General features: G+C 23.6%; 4 protein-coding genes across 6 annotated transcripts; 2 read left to right on the top strand and 2 right to left on the bottom strand.

Moving 5' to 3' along the window:
• Positions 1–1163: 1163 nt before the first annotated feature.
• Positions 1164–3545, bottom strand: LOC102679975 (V-type proton ATPase subunit B). Its single transcript, XM_006609270.1, has 4 exons — positions 3355–3545; positions 2399–2865; positions 1627–2292; positions 1164–1541 (listed from the first exon to the last, which is right to left on the bottom strand). The coding sequence occupies exons 1-4, from the start codon at positions 3440–3442 to the stop codon at positions 1275–1277; spliced, it is 1488 nt and encodes a 495-aa protein (XP_006609333.1). The 5' UTR covers positions 3443–3545; the 3' UTR covers positions 1164–1274.
• Positions 3546–4312: 767 nt separating this feature from the next.
• LOC102679569 (4-hydroxybutyrate coenzyme A transferase-like) lies at positions 4313–8876 on the top strand. 2 transcript variants are annotated; one of them, XM_006609267.2, is made up of 7 exons: positions 4324–4607; positions 4686–4748; positions 6667–6819; positions 7059–7298; positions 7400–7804; positions 7877–8143; positions 8222–8876. In XM_006609267.2, the coding sequence occupies exons 1-7, from the start codon at positions 4553–4555 to the stop codon at positions 8404–8406; spliced, it is 1368 nt and encodes a 455-aa protein (XP_006609330.1). In that variant the 5' UTR covers positions 4324–4552; the 3' UTR covers positions 8407–8876. The 2 variants fall into 2 exon arrangements, with proteins under 2 accessions (XP_006609329.1, XP_006609330.1); XM_006609266.2 differs by having other exon boundaries at positions 4313–4748.
• Positions 8877–8964: 88 nt separating this feature from the next.
• LOC116186751 (4-hydroxybutyrate coenzyme A transferase-like) lies at positions 8965–11571 on the top strand. The gene is made up of 6 exons (XM_031514975.1): positions 8965–9343; positions 9431–9583; positions 9734–9973; positions 10073–10477; positions 10562–10828; positions 10951–11571. Exons 1-6 carry the CDS (start codon positions 9169–9171, stop codon positions 11139–11141), a joined length of 1431 nt encoding a protein of 476 aa, XP_031370835.1. The 5' UTR covers positions 8965–9168; the 3' UTR covers positions 11142–11571.
• LOC102679768 (TGF-beta-activated kinase 1 and MAP3K7-binding protein 1-like) lies at positions 10591–14806 on the bottom strand. Of its 2 annotated transcripts, XM_031514977.1 has the most exons (8): positions 14675–14806; positions 14525–14604; positions 14228–14465; positions 14008–14140; positions 13684–13924; positions 13358–13614; positions 11590–12022; positions 10591–10813 (listed from the first exon to the last, which is right to left on the bottom strand). In XM_031514977.1, the coding sequence occupies exons 1-8, from the start codon at positions 14704–14706 to the stop codon at positions 10809–10811; spliced, it is 1419 nt and encodes a 472-aa protein (XP_031370837.1). In that variant the 5' UTR covers positions 14707–14806; the 3' UTR covers positions 10591–10808. The 2 variants fall into 2 exon arrangements, with proteins under 2 accessions (XP_031370837.1, XP_031370836.1); XM_031514976.1 differs by lacking the exon at positions 10591–10813 and having other exon boundaries at positions 11568–12022.
• Positions 14807–14925: the final 119 nt, after the last annotated feature.

Raw genomic sequence — 14925 nt, 5'->3', positions numbered from 1 at the left:
TTATAAAATATTTTTAATTCATTAAAAAAAACACAAATTCTGAAAATATATAACAAGATGTTTTGCACAAAATGAACATATATAGTTTATAAGATGTTATAATCATATTTTCTTGACTCATTCTATTCTCTTGTAAAATAATAAAAAATATATATTGAACATAAATATATTTAAATATGTGCTTTATACTTAATATTTTATATTAGAATTTCAATAATCCTAAGAACTTTGATAATGTTGGATTATTGAATTACATCCTTAATATAACAAAACAAAACAAAAATATGAAAAAATGATGATATATGTAATATAATAATGCAATTTGTTTACAAAAATAAATTATATAATTCGAATATGTAAAAAATAAGATAGATACGTAAAATATATATATAAAACATTAGTTATTGTTAGGATTATGTATGCTGAATTACTAGATATCAATTATTGGAATATAAAAAATTTTTGTTTATATATAATATTTATATATATATTTTATGTAGATGTATTTTATTATTATTTATATTCATTCAATATAATAATTACATTAATAACAAAACAAATAAAATATTTTACCATAGGTACATTTATGGTATGTTTTACATATTTATTTGAGACAAATATATTATTTTTACAATATTAAAACAACAAAGATACATTTATAAAATATGGATTGAACAATCTCTGCATAAAAGATTAAACATTTTTATCAACATCAAATAACGTTTATTTTTTTTTCTTTTAATTGAGTATAATATTTCTATAGATGAAAATTTTATATTGGAATGTGAAACCAAAAAATATAAAGTTATACAATGATATTTCTTTTTTATGTTAATACTGAATAATATATTATATTTTACACAATCACTTGTTATAAGTGATTATTCGCACAAAACAAAATATCTATTATTATTTTAATTACATTTTAACAATATAGAATTAATGTTAAATTATATAATTCTAATTATGTAATTCTCTACATATTTCTGTACTACACACTTAACATTATTATTCAATTAATTTATAAGTTAATTTATAAAACATATTAATTATAATTTATTAAAACATATTAATTCCAATTTTAATTTATATTTGATAAACAGAAATATTGCAATTTTATTGATTTAATATTTTTAAAAACTATATAAATATTTGATTTTTTCAATTTAATCATCAAAAAACCAGAGAATCAGACCATTTTTCCATTTTTTTCATTCACAATTCTTTTTATATAGTTTAAACAAAAAAGATTTAATTGTAAATATGAAAAAAAACTAATGACGTGAATCTCTTGGATAAAATTCCGCGAGAATATTAGTGGGAATACGTTTGAGCATCTCTTTAGGAAAAATACGTAATAACTGCCAACCAATATCCAATGATTCAAAGACTGTACGATTTTCATAACTTCCCTGAGAAATAAAGTTTTTCTCAAACTTAGAAAGAAATTCTAAATATAGCAAATCATCTGGTGTTAAAGCTTCTTCACCAACAACAGCTTTCATAGCTTGTACATCTTTTCCAATAGCATAACAAGCATACTAAAATAAGATCATTATTAAAATTATAATATTTATATAAAGTATATACATATATTTTTTAAAAATTATAAAATATAAAACATACCAATTGATTAGACACATCAGAATGATCTTTTCGTGTCCATCCTTCACCAATAGCAGACTTCATAAGTCGAGATAGTGAAGGAAGTACATTAACAGGTGGATAAATCTGTCTATTATGAAGTTGACGATCAACATAAATTTGACCCTCAGTAATATATCCAGTTAAATCAGGAATAGGATGAGTAATATCGTCGTTTGGCATAGTTAAAATTGGAATTTGGGTAATAGAACCATTACGACCTTCTACTCGGCCAGCTCGTTCATATATAGTTGCTAAATCTGTATACATATAACCAGGAAAACCACGTCGTCCTGGTACTTCTTCACGAGCAGCTGATACTTCACGAAGAGCTTCAGCATAAGAGGACATATCAGTTAGTATAACTAGAACATGTTTTTCGCATTGATAAGCCAAAAATTCAGCTGCAGTTAAAGCAAGACGTGGAGTGATAATTCTTTCAATAGTAGGATCATTAGCTAAATTTAAAAAGAGGCACACATTTTCCATAGAACCATTTTCTTCAAAATCTTGCTTAAAAAAACGAGCAGTTTCCATATTCACACCCATAGCAGCAAATACAATAGCAAAATTATCTTCATGAGAATCCAAAACTGACTTTCCAGGTAACTTTACAAGACCAGCTTGACGACAAATTTGTGCAGCAATCTATAAAGTATATATCAATTTAAATAATTGCATAATAATTGATATTTCATAATTGTATATTAATATCTTAAAATATCTTATAATTTAAATATTTAATATAGAATACCTCATTGTGTGGTAAACCAGCAGCTGAGAAAATAGGAATCTTTTGCCCACGAGCAATAGAATTCATAACATCAATAGCTGAGATACCTGTTTGAATCATTTCTTTAGGATAGATACGTGACCATGGATTAATTGGTTGTCCTTCAATGTCCAAAAAATCTTCCGCAAGAATAGGAGGACCTTTATCAATTGGTTTTCCAGATCCATTAAAAACACGGCCCAACATATCTTCAGATACAGGAGTCCGAAGAGTATCACCAGTAAATTCACAAAGAGTATTTTTTGCATCAATACCAGAAGTACCCTCAAACACTTGAACAACTGCTTTAGAACCTGATACTTCTAATACTTGACCAGATCTTGTAGATCCATCAGCAAGTTTTAATTGAACAATTTCTGCAAATTTTGGAAATTTGACTTCATCTAATATTACCAATGGTCCATTTACACCTGAGACGGTTTTATATGCTATAAAAATAAAAAAAAATTATTGATTTAAAATATAACAAAAACTTTAATTATTATTAATTATTATTAATTAATTTAATATATATTATAAAATTTTATTTGAACAAATATATATCAAATATAAGTCTATGTATAACTTTTATAATATAAAATAAAATAACTTTTATAATATTATATTATAATAAATTTTAGATTAAATTATCATATCAGTGCTGCATCTAGTCACATGATGGATGTCTATTCATATAAAAAAATTTTCAGATTTGTAATTAAATTTTATAAATATGCGAGTGTTCAAAATATTTTTATATATTAAATTTATATTTTTTTTATTTATTATGATTAAAAACAAACATATTCAGAATCAGCTGACTATGTCTAAATCGATCTGCTACGCCCAGTTTATGCCATTTAATAACATTTATATTTTAAGTTTTCTTTTTTGGATTTTAATAAATATTTATTTTAATAATACATATAAATACTTACTAAGTCGTGGCTGTGATATAAAATCTCTTGAAACAGCCAATACATGTTCTTTATTAGCTTGACGTTCTCCGATAGTTTTTGGATACATCTTGTTGATGTGCCTCTCCTAGTCTCTTAGGTCGATCAAACAGTAGGACATACTATTATACTACTTCGATGAAAAGAGATAGACTAAATATTAAGAGTGGGGATACGTTCAAATTTCAAGTTAATAAAAGTATTATATTTTTATAAATAAACAATTATAATTAATTTAATTAAATACATTATGAAAATAAAAAATATATTTATTATATATTAATTATATACTTTTTTATATTAAAAAATTATTTGATTATGTTTAAATGAATTTTATTTTGATTGATAGATATATTGAAAAACAAATGTCTGACAAAGATACAACCAATGGCACGTGCGATCACGTGGCTTATACTAAGTAATTCATTGCATATCAATTATCAAAATTTTTTATAAAATTACTTATTATAATTAAATGTATTATAAAAAAAAAATTAAAAATTATTCATAAAAGAATATTCATGAAATTATAATATTTTTATTATATATACAAACTTTATTTAGATTGTTATTTGTTTTTTATAATAGCGGTTTATTTAATTGTAAACATTTAATTTTAATAATAATTATAATGACTAATAACTTATATATTAGAAATATTAAAAAATTTCTAATACACTTTTATTATTTATTTAAATCTTAAATTATTCATTTATTTCTTTATTTGTAAAATAAATAAAATTAAAAATTTTTTTTTAATAGAACATTAAAAACTCGAAATCTAACTGAAAAATGATTATGATTCATATTTTAGATTTGATATACAAAATATAGTATCCATTTTTAATAATCTTGAAAAATAAAATGTAAAATTTTTGTAAAATTTTTAGTTTTGATTCATTTATAATACCATTTTTATAGATACCATAGTTACGGACCTGATAGCGATTATTTCGCGCCGAGAAGGCGCGAGTGTGCAGTGAGATATGGTGGCAGGTGGTTCAAGAATATATATGTGGATATAAAAATCTTAATTCATAAAACTATTATTTTGAATTTCTTAATTTATTTTTTAAAATTTCGAATCTTTTGTATTTTGTACAATTTATTTATAAAATAATTCTTATCATTTCAAACGATATTGTGTATTCGTGTTTCACTGACAGAAAAATATTGGACTATGGCGGCTCTTAAACGAATACTCAATTTATCTAAAACGATTAAAACTATAACAAGTACGTTTCGTCTTTGCGTTCAAACATCGAAAAAGACTTATTTTACATACGTAAATGAACCTTCTATGCCAATATTAGACAAGGAACCGTGCTGGGTCAAGACTGCTGATGAAGCTATTGAAAAAGCAAATTTAGATTCAGGTAATTATTTTTTTCATAATATATTAATTTATTATTAATAATTTAAGTATTATATTTTATTATTTCATTCATAAAATAAGTATCAATTTTTGGATGCCATATTAGATAAAAATTTTATTTTTTAAAAACTAACCTCGAAATATTACAAGAATAAATCTAAATATCAATGACGTTATTAAAATAGCATATGTAATGCAAATGTAAAAAAAAATTTATTTAAATTTAATTTATTATCGAATTTTATTTTTGTCATATGATAATATTTTTTGCATTATTAATAATTTTTATATCTTTTTATTTCATCAAATTGAATATTAAAATTTCAAATTATAATAAAGTTATGAATATAAAATTTTTTTAAAATTATTTTTTATTATATTTATTGGATTTTTTTTATGCATACATTCAATACAATTTATATACAAAATGTTTGAAATATTATTTTTTATAATTGATTATAAAATATTATTTCATATAAATATAACTTTTAAATTACATGATTTTATGAATATTTTTTATTGCAAAATAAATTTTGTTAATTTAATTTTTTTATTTATCATCAAATTATATTTAATTTATTATTATTATATTTATTAATTTATTATTTAATTTATCATTATATTATAGTTAACTTTATCAAAAATCAAATGAATCATTAAACTAATTATTTAATACATGAATATATATATGTATATATATGTATTGATCGTATTTATGCGATTGTTTATCGATCAAAAATTTTTAATTCAATCGACCGATTGAGTTTAAATATTAACATATTGAAAATATTAGTTTATTGAATTAAAAATTGTCATACAATGTTTTAACCTTGGAACATAAATTGAACATACAATTATGCGCAAGCAAACATTATTGGTTTCAATCAAGTGCATAATGGTTTAAATTTCATCTATAAATTGTTTTCATTTATAGAATCTTTATCATTTATAAATTTCAATAAATAAAATTTTATGAAAAATATTTTTTAATATTGCCACGATTGATAATTAAAATTAATAAATTTTTCTTGTGTACAATCAGATAGATGTAATTGTAAAAGCGTTTATGTAAATTATAATAATTGTAAACTTTTATTAAAATAACCATTTAAAATCATCAGATAAAAAGTTTATTTTGTGAATTTTTATTTATCTTTTATTTATCTTTTTCTTATCAAAGGAAAAAACTTTAAGATTAAACTTATTATTTTTAATTCATAAAAAATATAAATATTCAGCTGAAAATTATATGATAAATTTTAAATAAAGAATATACCTTTTGAAATATTATAATTTATATAATTATCCAATCCTCGAATTATTCCATCTTTTGATAAGCAAAAAACAATATATAATAATAAATAGTCAATTCCATTCTATGAAAATAAAAAAAAAAATTTCTGAAATATAATTGGACTGTATTATTCATTTATATCATATTTTCATATATATCATATTATTCACATTTCTCCAAAAAAATTCAATAAATATTTATAACATTTTTCTAAATATATATTAAATAATGCATATATTTTAAAAATAGTATTGCAATATGTTTATAACTATTTATTGATCTAAGAATCTAAGAAATAAAATTTTCTAACTTTCAAACTTTTCAATTATCTGAATATCCGATAATTATCGGCTCTATTAGATTAGACGGAGAAAATAAAAATGTTTTCATAATTATTTATAGTTTTTAATAATTTTTATAGTTTTTTATAATCATATATCTAAAACTTTTTTGTAGTATTAACATCATGAAAGCGCTTATATGACACAAATAATTATATTTTATATGTATTGTATGCACATTTATTATTTATATATATTATTATTTATAAATTCTTAATAATATCTGAATTAAAAATGTTTCAAATCTAAGAAGATAGGAGGAGTTTAATCTTTTTATTTTTCAGATCAGCTTGTATTCGTTCAGGGTGCAGCAGCAACACCAATTGAATTATTAAGGGCAATGACCGACTATGGCGTTCGATCTGATGTGAGAAATGTACGATTATGTCACATGCATCTCGAAGGTCCTGCACCATTCGCTAAAGCAGAAAATGCAAGTAAGTAATTGTGTGTATCTCAAATATGATGATATAAATATAATAAATTTAATTTTTACTATTTTATCAAATATCATAGTGATAAATGTTCATTTATATACATATTTATTTTTTAGAATAGTTTATTTGTTTAAGTTGTATTATATTAAAAATCATTTCTAATTAATATCAAAAAAATAAGAATTAAATCATATAAAAATAGCAATATTCAATTTTTTGATATTTTATATTATTGGCAGAACATTTTAAATCCGTCAGCTTTTTCATTGGAGGTAATGTAAGAGCAGCTGTTAATGCAGGACATGCCGATTGCATTCCAATTTTATTGCATGAAATCCCACGAGTGTTTGAAGAAAAATATCTTAAACCTGACATTGCTCTTGTACAAGTTTGTCCTCCTGATGATAAAGGATATTGTTCATTGGGTACTAGCGTAGATTGTGTACGATCCGCGTTGAGCCATGCAAAGTACATCGTAGGTAAATTTTCAAAATTTTTTAAATTCATTCTACTTCAAAATTATCTTTTCACTAATTTTTTTTTTTTTCTTTTTTTTGGGGGGGGATGTCATTATTTATAGCATTAGTAAACAAGCATATGCCTAGAACGTTTGGCGATGCATCGATTCACGTCAGCCATTTAGATTTTGCCGTCGAGCATCACACACCACTTCCAGTACATCCTTCACATCCACCATCAAAAGAAGAACAACAAATTGGTAAATATATTGCCGAAAATTTAGTAGAAAATGGAGCCACTATGCAAATGGGTATTGGAAGTATACCAGATGCGGTATTATCCTTTCTGGGTAATCATAAAAATCTTGGAATTCATAGTGAAATGTTTAGCGATGGTGTAGTAGATCTAGTAAATAAGGGATGTATAACAAATAATTGCAAACCAATGCACAAAGGTAGAATTGTTGGTTCATTTTGCATTGGTTCAGAAAAGTTATATGATTTTATGCATGATAATCCTTTTATAGGTGAGTTAATTTTATATCGATTTTTTCTTTATAATTGATCTTGTATAATTTATTACTTGGTTAATTTTATAGAAATGTTGGCAGTGAATTATGTAAATAATCCACAAATAGTAGCCAAACAAGCGAAGATGACTGCTATTAATTCATGTATAGAAGTTGATATCACTGGACAAATTTGCGCAGATAGTATTGGAACCAGAATGTATTCTGGATTTGGAGGACAATTAGATTTCGTTATAGGTGCAGCTCTTAGTAACGATCGTCAAGGAAAATCTATCATTGCACTACAATCTATTACCTCAAAGGGTGAAAGTAAAATTCAACCCGTTTTAAAATTAGGTAAATAATTATGATCTTTTTATTATCTAATTATTTTTACTTTAATTATATATTTTTAATTATATCATTTATTTTAAGGTTCTGGTGTTGTTACAAATAGAGCAATTGTTCGATATGTTGTCACAGAATATGGAATTGCTAGTTTATTTGGTAAAAGTCTTCAACAGCGATCATATGAACTAATTCAAATTGCCCATCCTGATCATAGAGAAGCATTAGAAAAAGCAGCTTTTGAACGTTTAAAAATGATGCCAGCGCCATAAACATTTTATTAAAAATAATATTTAAAGGATTTTTTTAAATAGAATTTCATGATAGTTCTTATAAGCACAAATAACTGCGTGCATCAAGCAAAACTATCGTAAATTATTTCATAATTATGTACGATATATACTTTTTTATTGAAAACATAATAACATAAAGTCAGAGAAAAAAATATCAAAAATAGAATTTTAACATCATTTTATAGCAAACTGTATTTTGAATAAGTATAATTTTTATTTTAAGTGAATAAAAAATATTCATCACCAAAATAAGAATGAAAAAACTTTCATTTTAAACGAGTTACAGATACAATCAAAATGTGATTAACAATAACTAAAACAGTATATGATAACAAATACCTTTTACATAAAATTTGAGAACGTTCCCATATAAAATGCAATTATTGTAATAATTGAAAATACGTGGCATTTGAAATAATAAAATAAAAATAAAATGTATATAGAATTTTATTCTGTCATAATTTCTTCCATTTATACTGAATAAAGTACAAAATGAACGTATATCGAGAAAATTGAAAAATCGAATACCGGTAAATCGATGTTCAAATACTAAGCGTGGAGATGGCAACGGGTCTAATGTGATTTGACGTAAATTGACGTTTAAGATTAAAGAAAATTTTTTAGATTATGTGTCATCCAAATTTCGATGTAATTGCTGTATATGCTTTACTGAATCAACAAATTTTAGCAAATTTCAATTTTTTATATATTTTGTGACGTGTCATATTTTCTTTTATCAAAATGTTCGGTCTCAATTTTCGTCGAAATTTGGAGTTAACATTTGGTAAAATTTTACCAACAAAACCTTTTAATATGTGCGGTTTAAGGTATATAAGTATCCGAGAACCTTTACAGCCTTTAAAACGATGTCCAAAATGGGTTTGTGTAGAAGATGCAATAAAAATTATTAATTCAGGTATTTAATAATAATTTTTTTTTTTTATTTCATTTTATCTAAAATATATTCTATGATCGTTCTGTGACTGTGTGCGTGATTTTCCAGAGCATTTAGTTTTTATACAAGGAGGTGCAGCAACACCTAATGAATTAATACGAGCTATGACTGAGCATGGTGTTTGTAATAATCTACGTGGTGTACGATTAATTCATATGGGTCTTGAAGGAGATGCACCATTTTCAAGTCCTGAGTTTGAGAGTACAGTACATTTTTACAGTATTCTATAAAAATATTATTTCTGTAAAAACATTATTAAATTTTAATTCAAAATATTAAGCGTAAATTATCACTATATATATATATATATATATATTGTATTACGATTATAAAATCATAATTGTTTTTTAGAACATTTTAGATCTGTAAGCTTTTACATTGGTGCTAATCTTAGAGAAGCTGTTAATGAAGGAAGAGCAGATTATATTCCAATATTTCTTCATGAAGTACCAAAACTTTTTTACGAGAGAAGAATTTTTCCAGATGTTGCATTAATTCACGTCAGTGTGCCAGATGCTCGTGGTTTCTGTTCTTTAGGTGTAAGCGTAGATTGTACACGTGCTGCGATTAGTACAGCTAAAGTTATCATCGGTCAGTAAGCATTTGATAATAAATAAAATAATAATAATAAATAATGAAATAATAATAATAAATTTAAAGAATAATAAATGTTTTTTTTTTTTCATTTAGCTCAAGTAAATGAACATATGCCAAGATCATTTGGAGATACTGTTATTCACTCAAGTCACATTGATTGGGCTGTTAAATATGATTGTCCTTTACCATGTGTAGCTAGTACTCCACCAAATGAAATTGAACAAGAAATTGGCAAAATCATTGCACAAAGATTAGTAGATGATGGGGCAACTTTACAAATTGGAATTGGTAACATACCTGATGCTGTCCTCTGTTCTCTTGGTAATCATAAGGATTTGGGAGTTCATACAGAAATACTTGGTGATACAATGGTAGATTTAGCAGAACGAGGGAATGTTTCAAATAAAATGAAAATAAAGCACAGAGGACGTATGGTCAGTTCTTTAGCAATTGGTACCAAAAGAGTATACGATTTTTTACATAATAATCCATTTGTAGGTGTGTAATTCATAAAATTCTTTAAAATTTTTTTATAAATGTTTTAAATTCAATAAATAACATAATATTTATTCACTTGTATAGAAATGCGTGCAATTAATTATGTTAATGATCCTCGAATAATATCGCAACAACCGAAAATGACAGCCATTAATTCTTGTATAGAAATGGATATTACTGGTCAAATATGTTCAGACAGTTTAGGCTGTAAATTGTATTCTGGATTTGGTGGTCAGCTTGATTTTATCCAAGGTGCAGCAATGGCTCAAGATGGTCGAGGAAAAGCTATAATCGCATTCCCTTCAGTAACGAGTAAAGGAGAAAGTAAAATTCAGCCTATAATTAAACTTGGTATGAAATAAAATTTTATATTATTTATAATTATATTTATAAAAAAAAATTTTAAAACAAAATAAATTTTTTAACATAAAAATATATTTTATATATAAATACAATTGAAGTCTTTTTAATAGGTGGTGGAATTGTGGTAACGAGAGCACATGCGCACTATATAGTTACTGAACATGGAATAGCAAATCTTTTTGGTAAAACATTACGTCAAAGAGCAAATGCATTAATTCAAATTGCTCATCCTGATCATAGAGAATGTCTTGAAAAAGCTGCATTTGAAAGACTTAAATCTAATCCAACAAAATATTTGTAATTTAGATATACAAGTAATATATTTCATAAAATTTGTAATATTGTAATATTACAAATTTTTTTTTCTTTCTTTATTTAATCTCATTATATGTGGAAAATAGTTCTTCATTTCAAAATGTTTTGATGTCAAAATTTTTTTATTATATATGTTTAATATATAAATTATATGTTTTTCTACATAAAAATGAATTATATATGTTTTTTCTACATAAAAATGTAAAAAGTCAAAGATTTAATAATGTTATATATAACATAATTGTTATCATTAAATTCATTTTTACTATTTATTATATACAATTTGAATAAATAATTATATTTCTAACTTTTATTTAAAAAACATATATGCAAAGCAAATTATTATCTATATACATGTAATTTCTATATATTTATTATATTTATTATAGATATAATGTATACTTAATATCATAATATTTTCTAAAAATTTATACCTTCTGGTAATGTTCCTTCTCGTCGTCTCTTTTCAACATTTTCATAATATTCAGAAAAATTAACATAAGACTTAATCCTAGTGTTTCTGTTTGTTGATTTTGCATTTGGATATATATCTGATGTTGATGAAGTTTCAGTTGTCGATAAATCGGAATTTTCTTCTGTAATTCCTGTACTTGAATAGTCATTTTCTGGCATTGTTATAATTGGAACAGATTCAACAATTGGATTAAATCTGACTGATTGATTAGTTGGACTTTTTAATGCATGAGGGAGCGGAAAATTAAAATTTCGTACAAGAAGAGTTATATCATCTCGTTTACCAGTAGTTACTGTACTTTGTAAATTACTCATATTAATATCATGATGAATTCTTACAACTTTATCTACAACAGCTTGAGCAACTCCTGTTAAAGTAGATTGTGCTTGAAACTGAAATTTATTTTAGAGAATATATTATTATATTATATAGAATATTAATATATTTGTGAAGCATTTTTAGAAGCTAAAATAAAAGACTTTATAAAAAAATTTAAAGCTTATTTATTAAGCTTTTTATAAGTACTTTAAGTTTGCATTAGATGAAATGAAATGGAGCCAAAAATAATAATGTGATAGAGATAGAATTATCTTATTCTATTTTCTATTCGTTTCCTATTCGCTTCATCTAAATTGATTTTCTCGTAAATTTTAGTTATTTATAATTTAATAAATAATTAATTGGTTTTTTTTATATCAATTTTTCTATTTATTTTAGCCTCTAAAATCGATCCTTCAAAAATATTTTATAAATATATATATAAGCTATTTTATTTGCAGATTATTTTTTTATTTATTCATTTTAAAAAATGTTTCATATAACTTAAACTTTCACAAATTTATTCTATTTATATTTTTATTTAGAAGAATATCACATGATAATCATAAATCATTTTTGGTGAACGTATTTTTAAAATGATCTTTATTTATACGAAATTAAATATATTTTTATATAAATTTATAGCTCATTTTAAAACGAATTCATTAAATTATAATACTTTAGTCTTTCAAAGTAATTCAAGGTAATTTATAATGCTATTTAAAAAATGCTTACTTTTTTTGTATCAGAAATTGTTTCTTATTTCTTATTTGTATTCAAAATAAATGTATTGATTTATTTTTTAAATAAAAGTTTGATATTTTTAAGTATTATTTTAATAATTTATAAATAGGTATTCATAATTCTATTCTTCATATTTTCATCATATTAGAATTTTTCTCCTAAAATTATATTTTTTATAAAGTTTCATAAGAAAAAATTTGTAAATATTAAATATATAATATATAATTTGATATCAAATGGAATGTTTTCTAGTTAATCAATCAATCTAGATAAGATTTAAATACAACAGATAAGGAACAATTTTTGGGTGACAAAAAAAAACAAAAATCAATTTTAAATAATATTAAATAATCTTGAATTATTCTGAATGAGACCAATATTGTAGAGTAATGAATTTATTTTGGAATGAATTATAGATTTATGATTATATTATTGGTATATTAATGGTTATAAATCTATTTATATAAAAATATATAATTTCATATAAAAAAATAAAGATCATCTTTTCAAAATTTTGAAAGCACATCCACTTAAAAATGATTATTGATTATCATAGAATATTTTCTTTTAAAAAAAAATAAGTTATTTGAAACAATATATAGTTTAGCAAATAATTGTATGCGAAACTTCAAATGAGATATTTTATATACAATTATTTCACATACCTCTTGAACTGCAAAGTTAATTAATTTTATATTAACTTGATCAATTCCAGTCACTTCTTCTAGTGACTTATATAAACCACGAGACATAAGCAATAAAAATTTGCAAGATTCATCAAGTTCTATTCCACCATGAATTTCTGGTTCAGCAATAACAGGTTCTGTTGTAGCAGATGCTAATTCTTCAAATTCTTTATATCCTCCTTTGACAAGATAATTTCCAAGACAACGTGTAGTTTCTTGATTTCCAAGACGAGATCCTTAAATATATATTATTATAAAATATTTTAATAAGAATAATATTAATTAATTAAATATGATTTTAAAACCTTGTCTTATGGAATCAATATCTAATTGCAAATGAGATAATCTTAATAATTCATCTTCATTTCTTAAATCATGATCAACACTTAGTTGTACAACTCTTAACACTTGATTGGTATCTGTCTTGCATAATAAAGCTCTACTATCGCCAACATTTGCAACATATAATCTTCCGCGATATATAAGAGCTACAACTGCACTAGTTCCTGCTGATAACTCACAATTCAATGCATTTAATTTATCAACCTATATAAAAACTTATAATATGATTAATTTTTAATATTAATAAAATTCATATTATATAGTATATCATAATATATTTATCTAACCAAGTGAGGAAATTTTTGATATGTTTCATAGGAATTTAATCCATCAGGTATATCAAATTGTAAACTAGTTCGTTCAGCCAAAAGATCTCCAATTGAATCAAAATATCCTCTTTCTACAGCTATAAATGCCTGTCTAAAATAATAAATTATATAATTTTACTTTTCTTATAATAATATATAAATGTTAATTTATAATTTTTATTTTTTACCATATTATTACCTAAGAACATCTTTAACTTCTTCATCTGTTGATTTACCATTTAATTGTCCAAGTAAAATTTCTGCAGCCATTCGCTGCATAGCAAAATTTGCAACTTTTGTACCTTCATGACCATCAAATACTCCATAAAGAAATGTCGAATCGTCATAACGACAATGAAAGCTACGATCTTCAAATGGATGTTCTTCTTGTCGATATCCATCCTCACGATAAATTTGATTTGTAGAAAATCCTACTCCTGATGAGATATTTAAAACATTAATCATTGATAGGTTATATATCTAAATTTTTACATACCTGATTGTTTACATACTGGCAAATCATCCGTCCAACTATATTGAGTATCCTGAAAAGGTATCAAATTAGGGCGTTCTGCCCTAGTTGGCATTGTTAAAGAAGAAGAAATAACTTTAACAAAAATTTCAATTGAAGTATATGTGAACTTACGTTTCTAACATATCGATTGTATATCGATTCATGTTGATTAAAGATATCGAAAATTTCGTAATAATCGATTGAAGTTATTTAAATTATATCAATATTTAAATAGCTGCATTTTCTTTACAATTTTTATCATCTATATTTATTGATCTATTTTCATTTATATATACATGTGTATAATATAGCAATATGTTTACATAACATACAAAATATAAAACAAAAATATATATTTATATAAAGAAAAGAATTTAAAAAAT

Source organism: Apis dorsata, unplaced genomic scaffold, assembly GCF_000469605.1.
Source record: "Apis dorsata unplaced genomic scaffold, Apis dorsata 1.3 scaffold_52, whole genome shotgun sequence".
In the NCBI taxonomy this organism is placed as follows: domain Eukaryota; kingdom Metazoa; phylum Arthropoda; class Insecta; order Hymenoptera; family Apidae; genus Apis; species Apis dorsata.
Note: the sequence above shows the minus strand (reverse complement) of the source record. Positions and strands in the feature narration are given on the sequence as shown.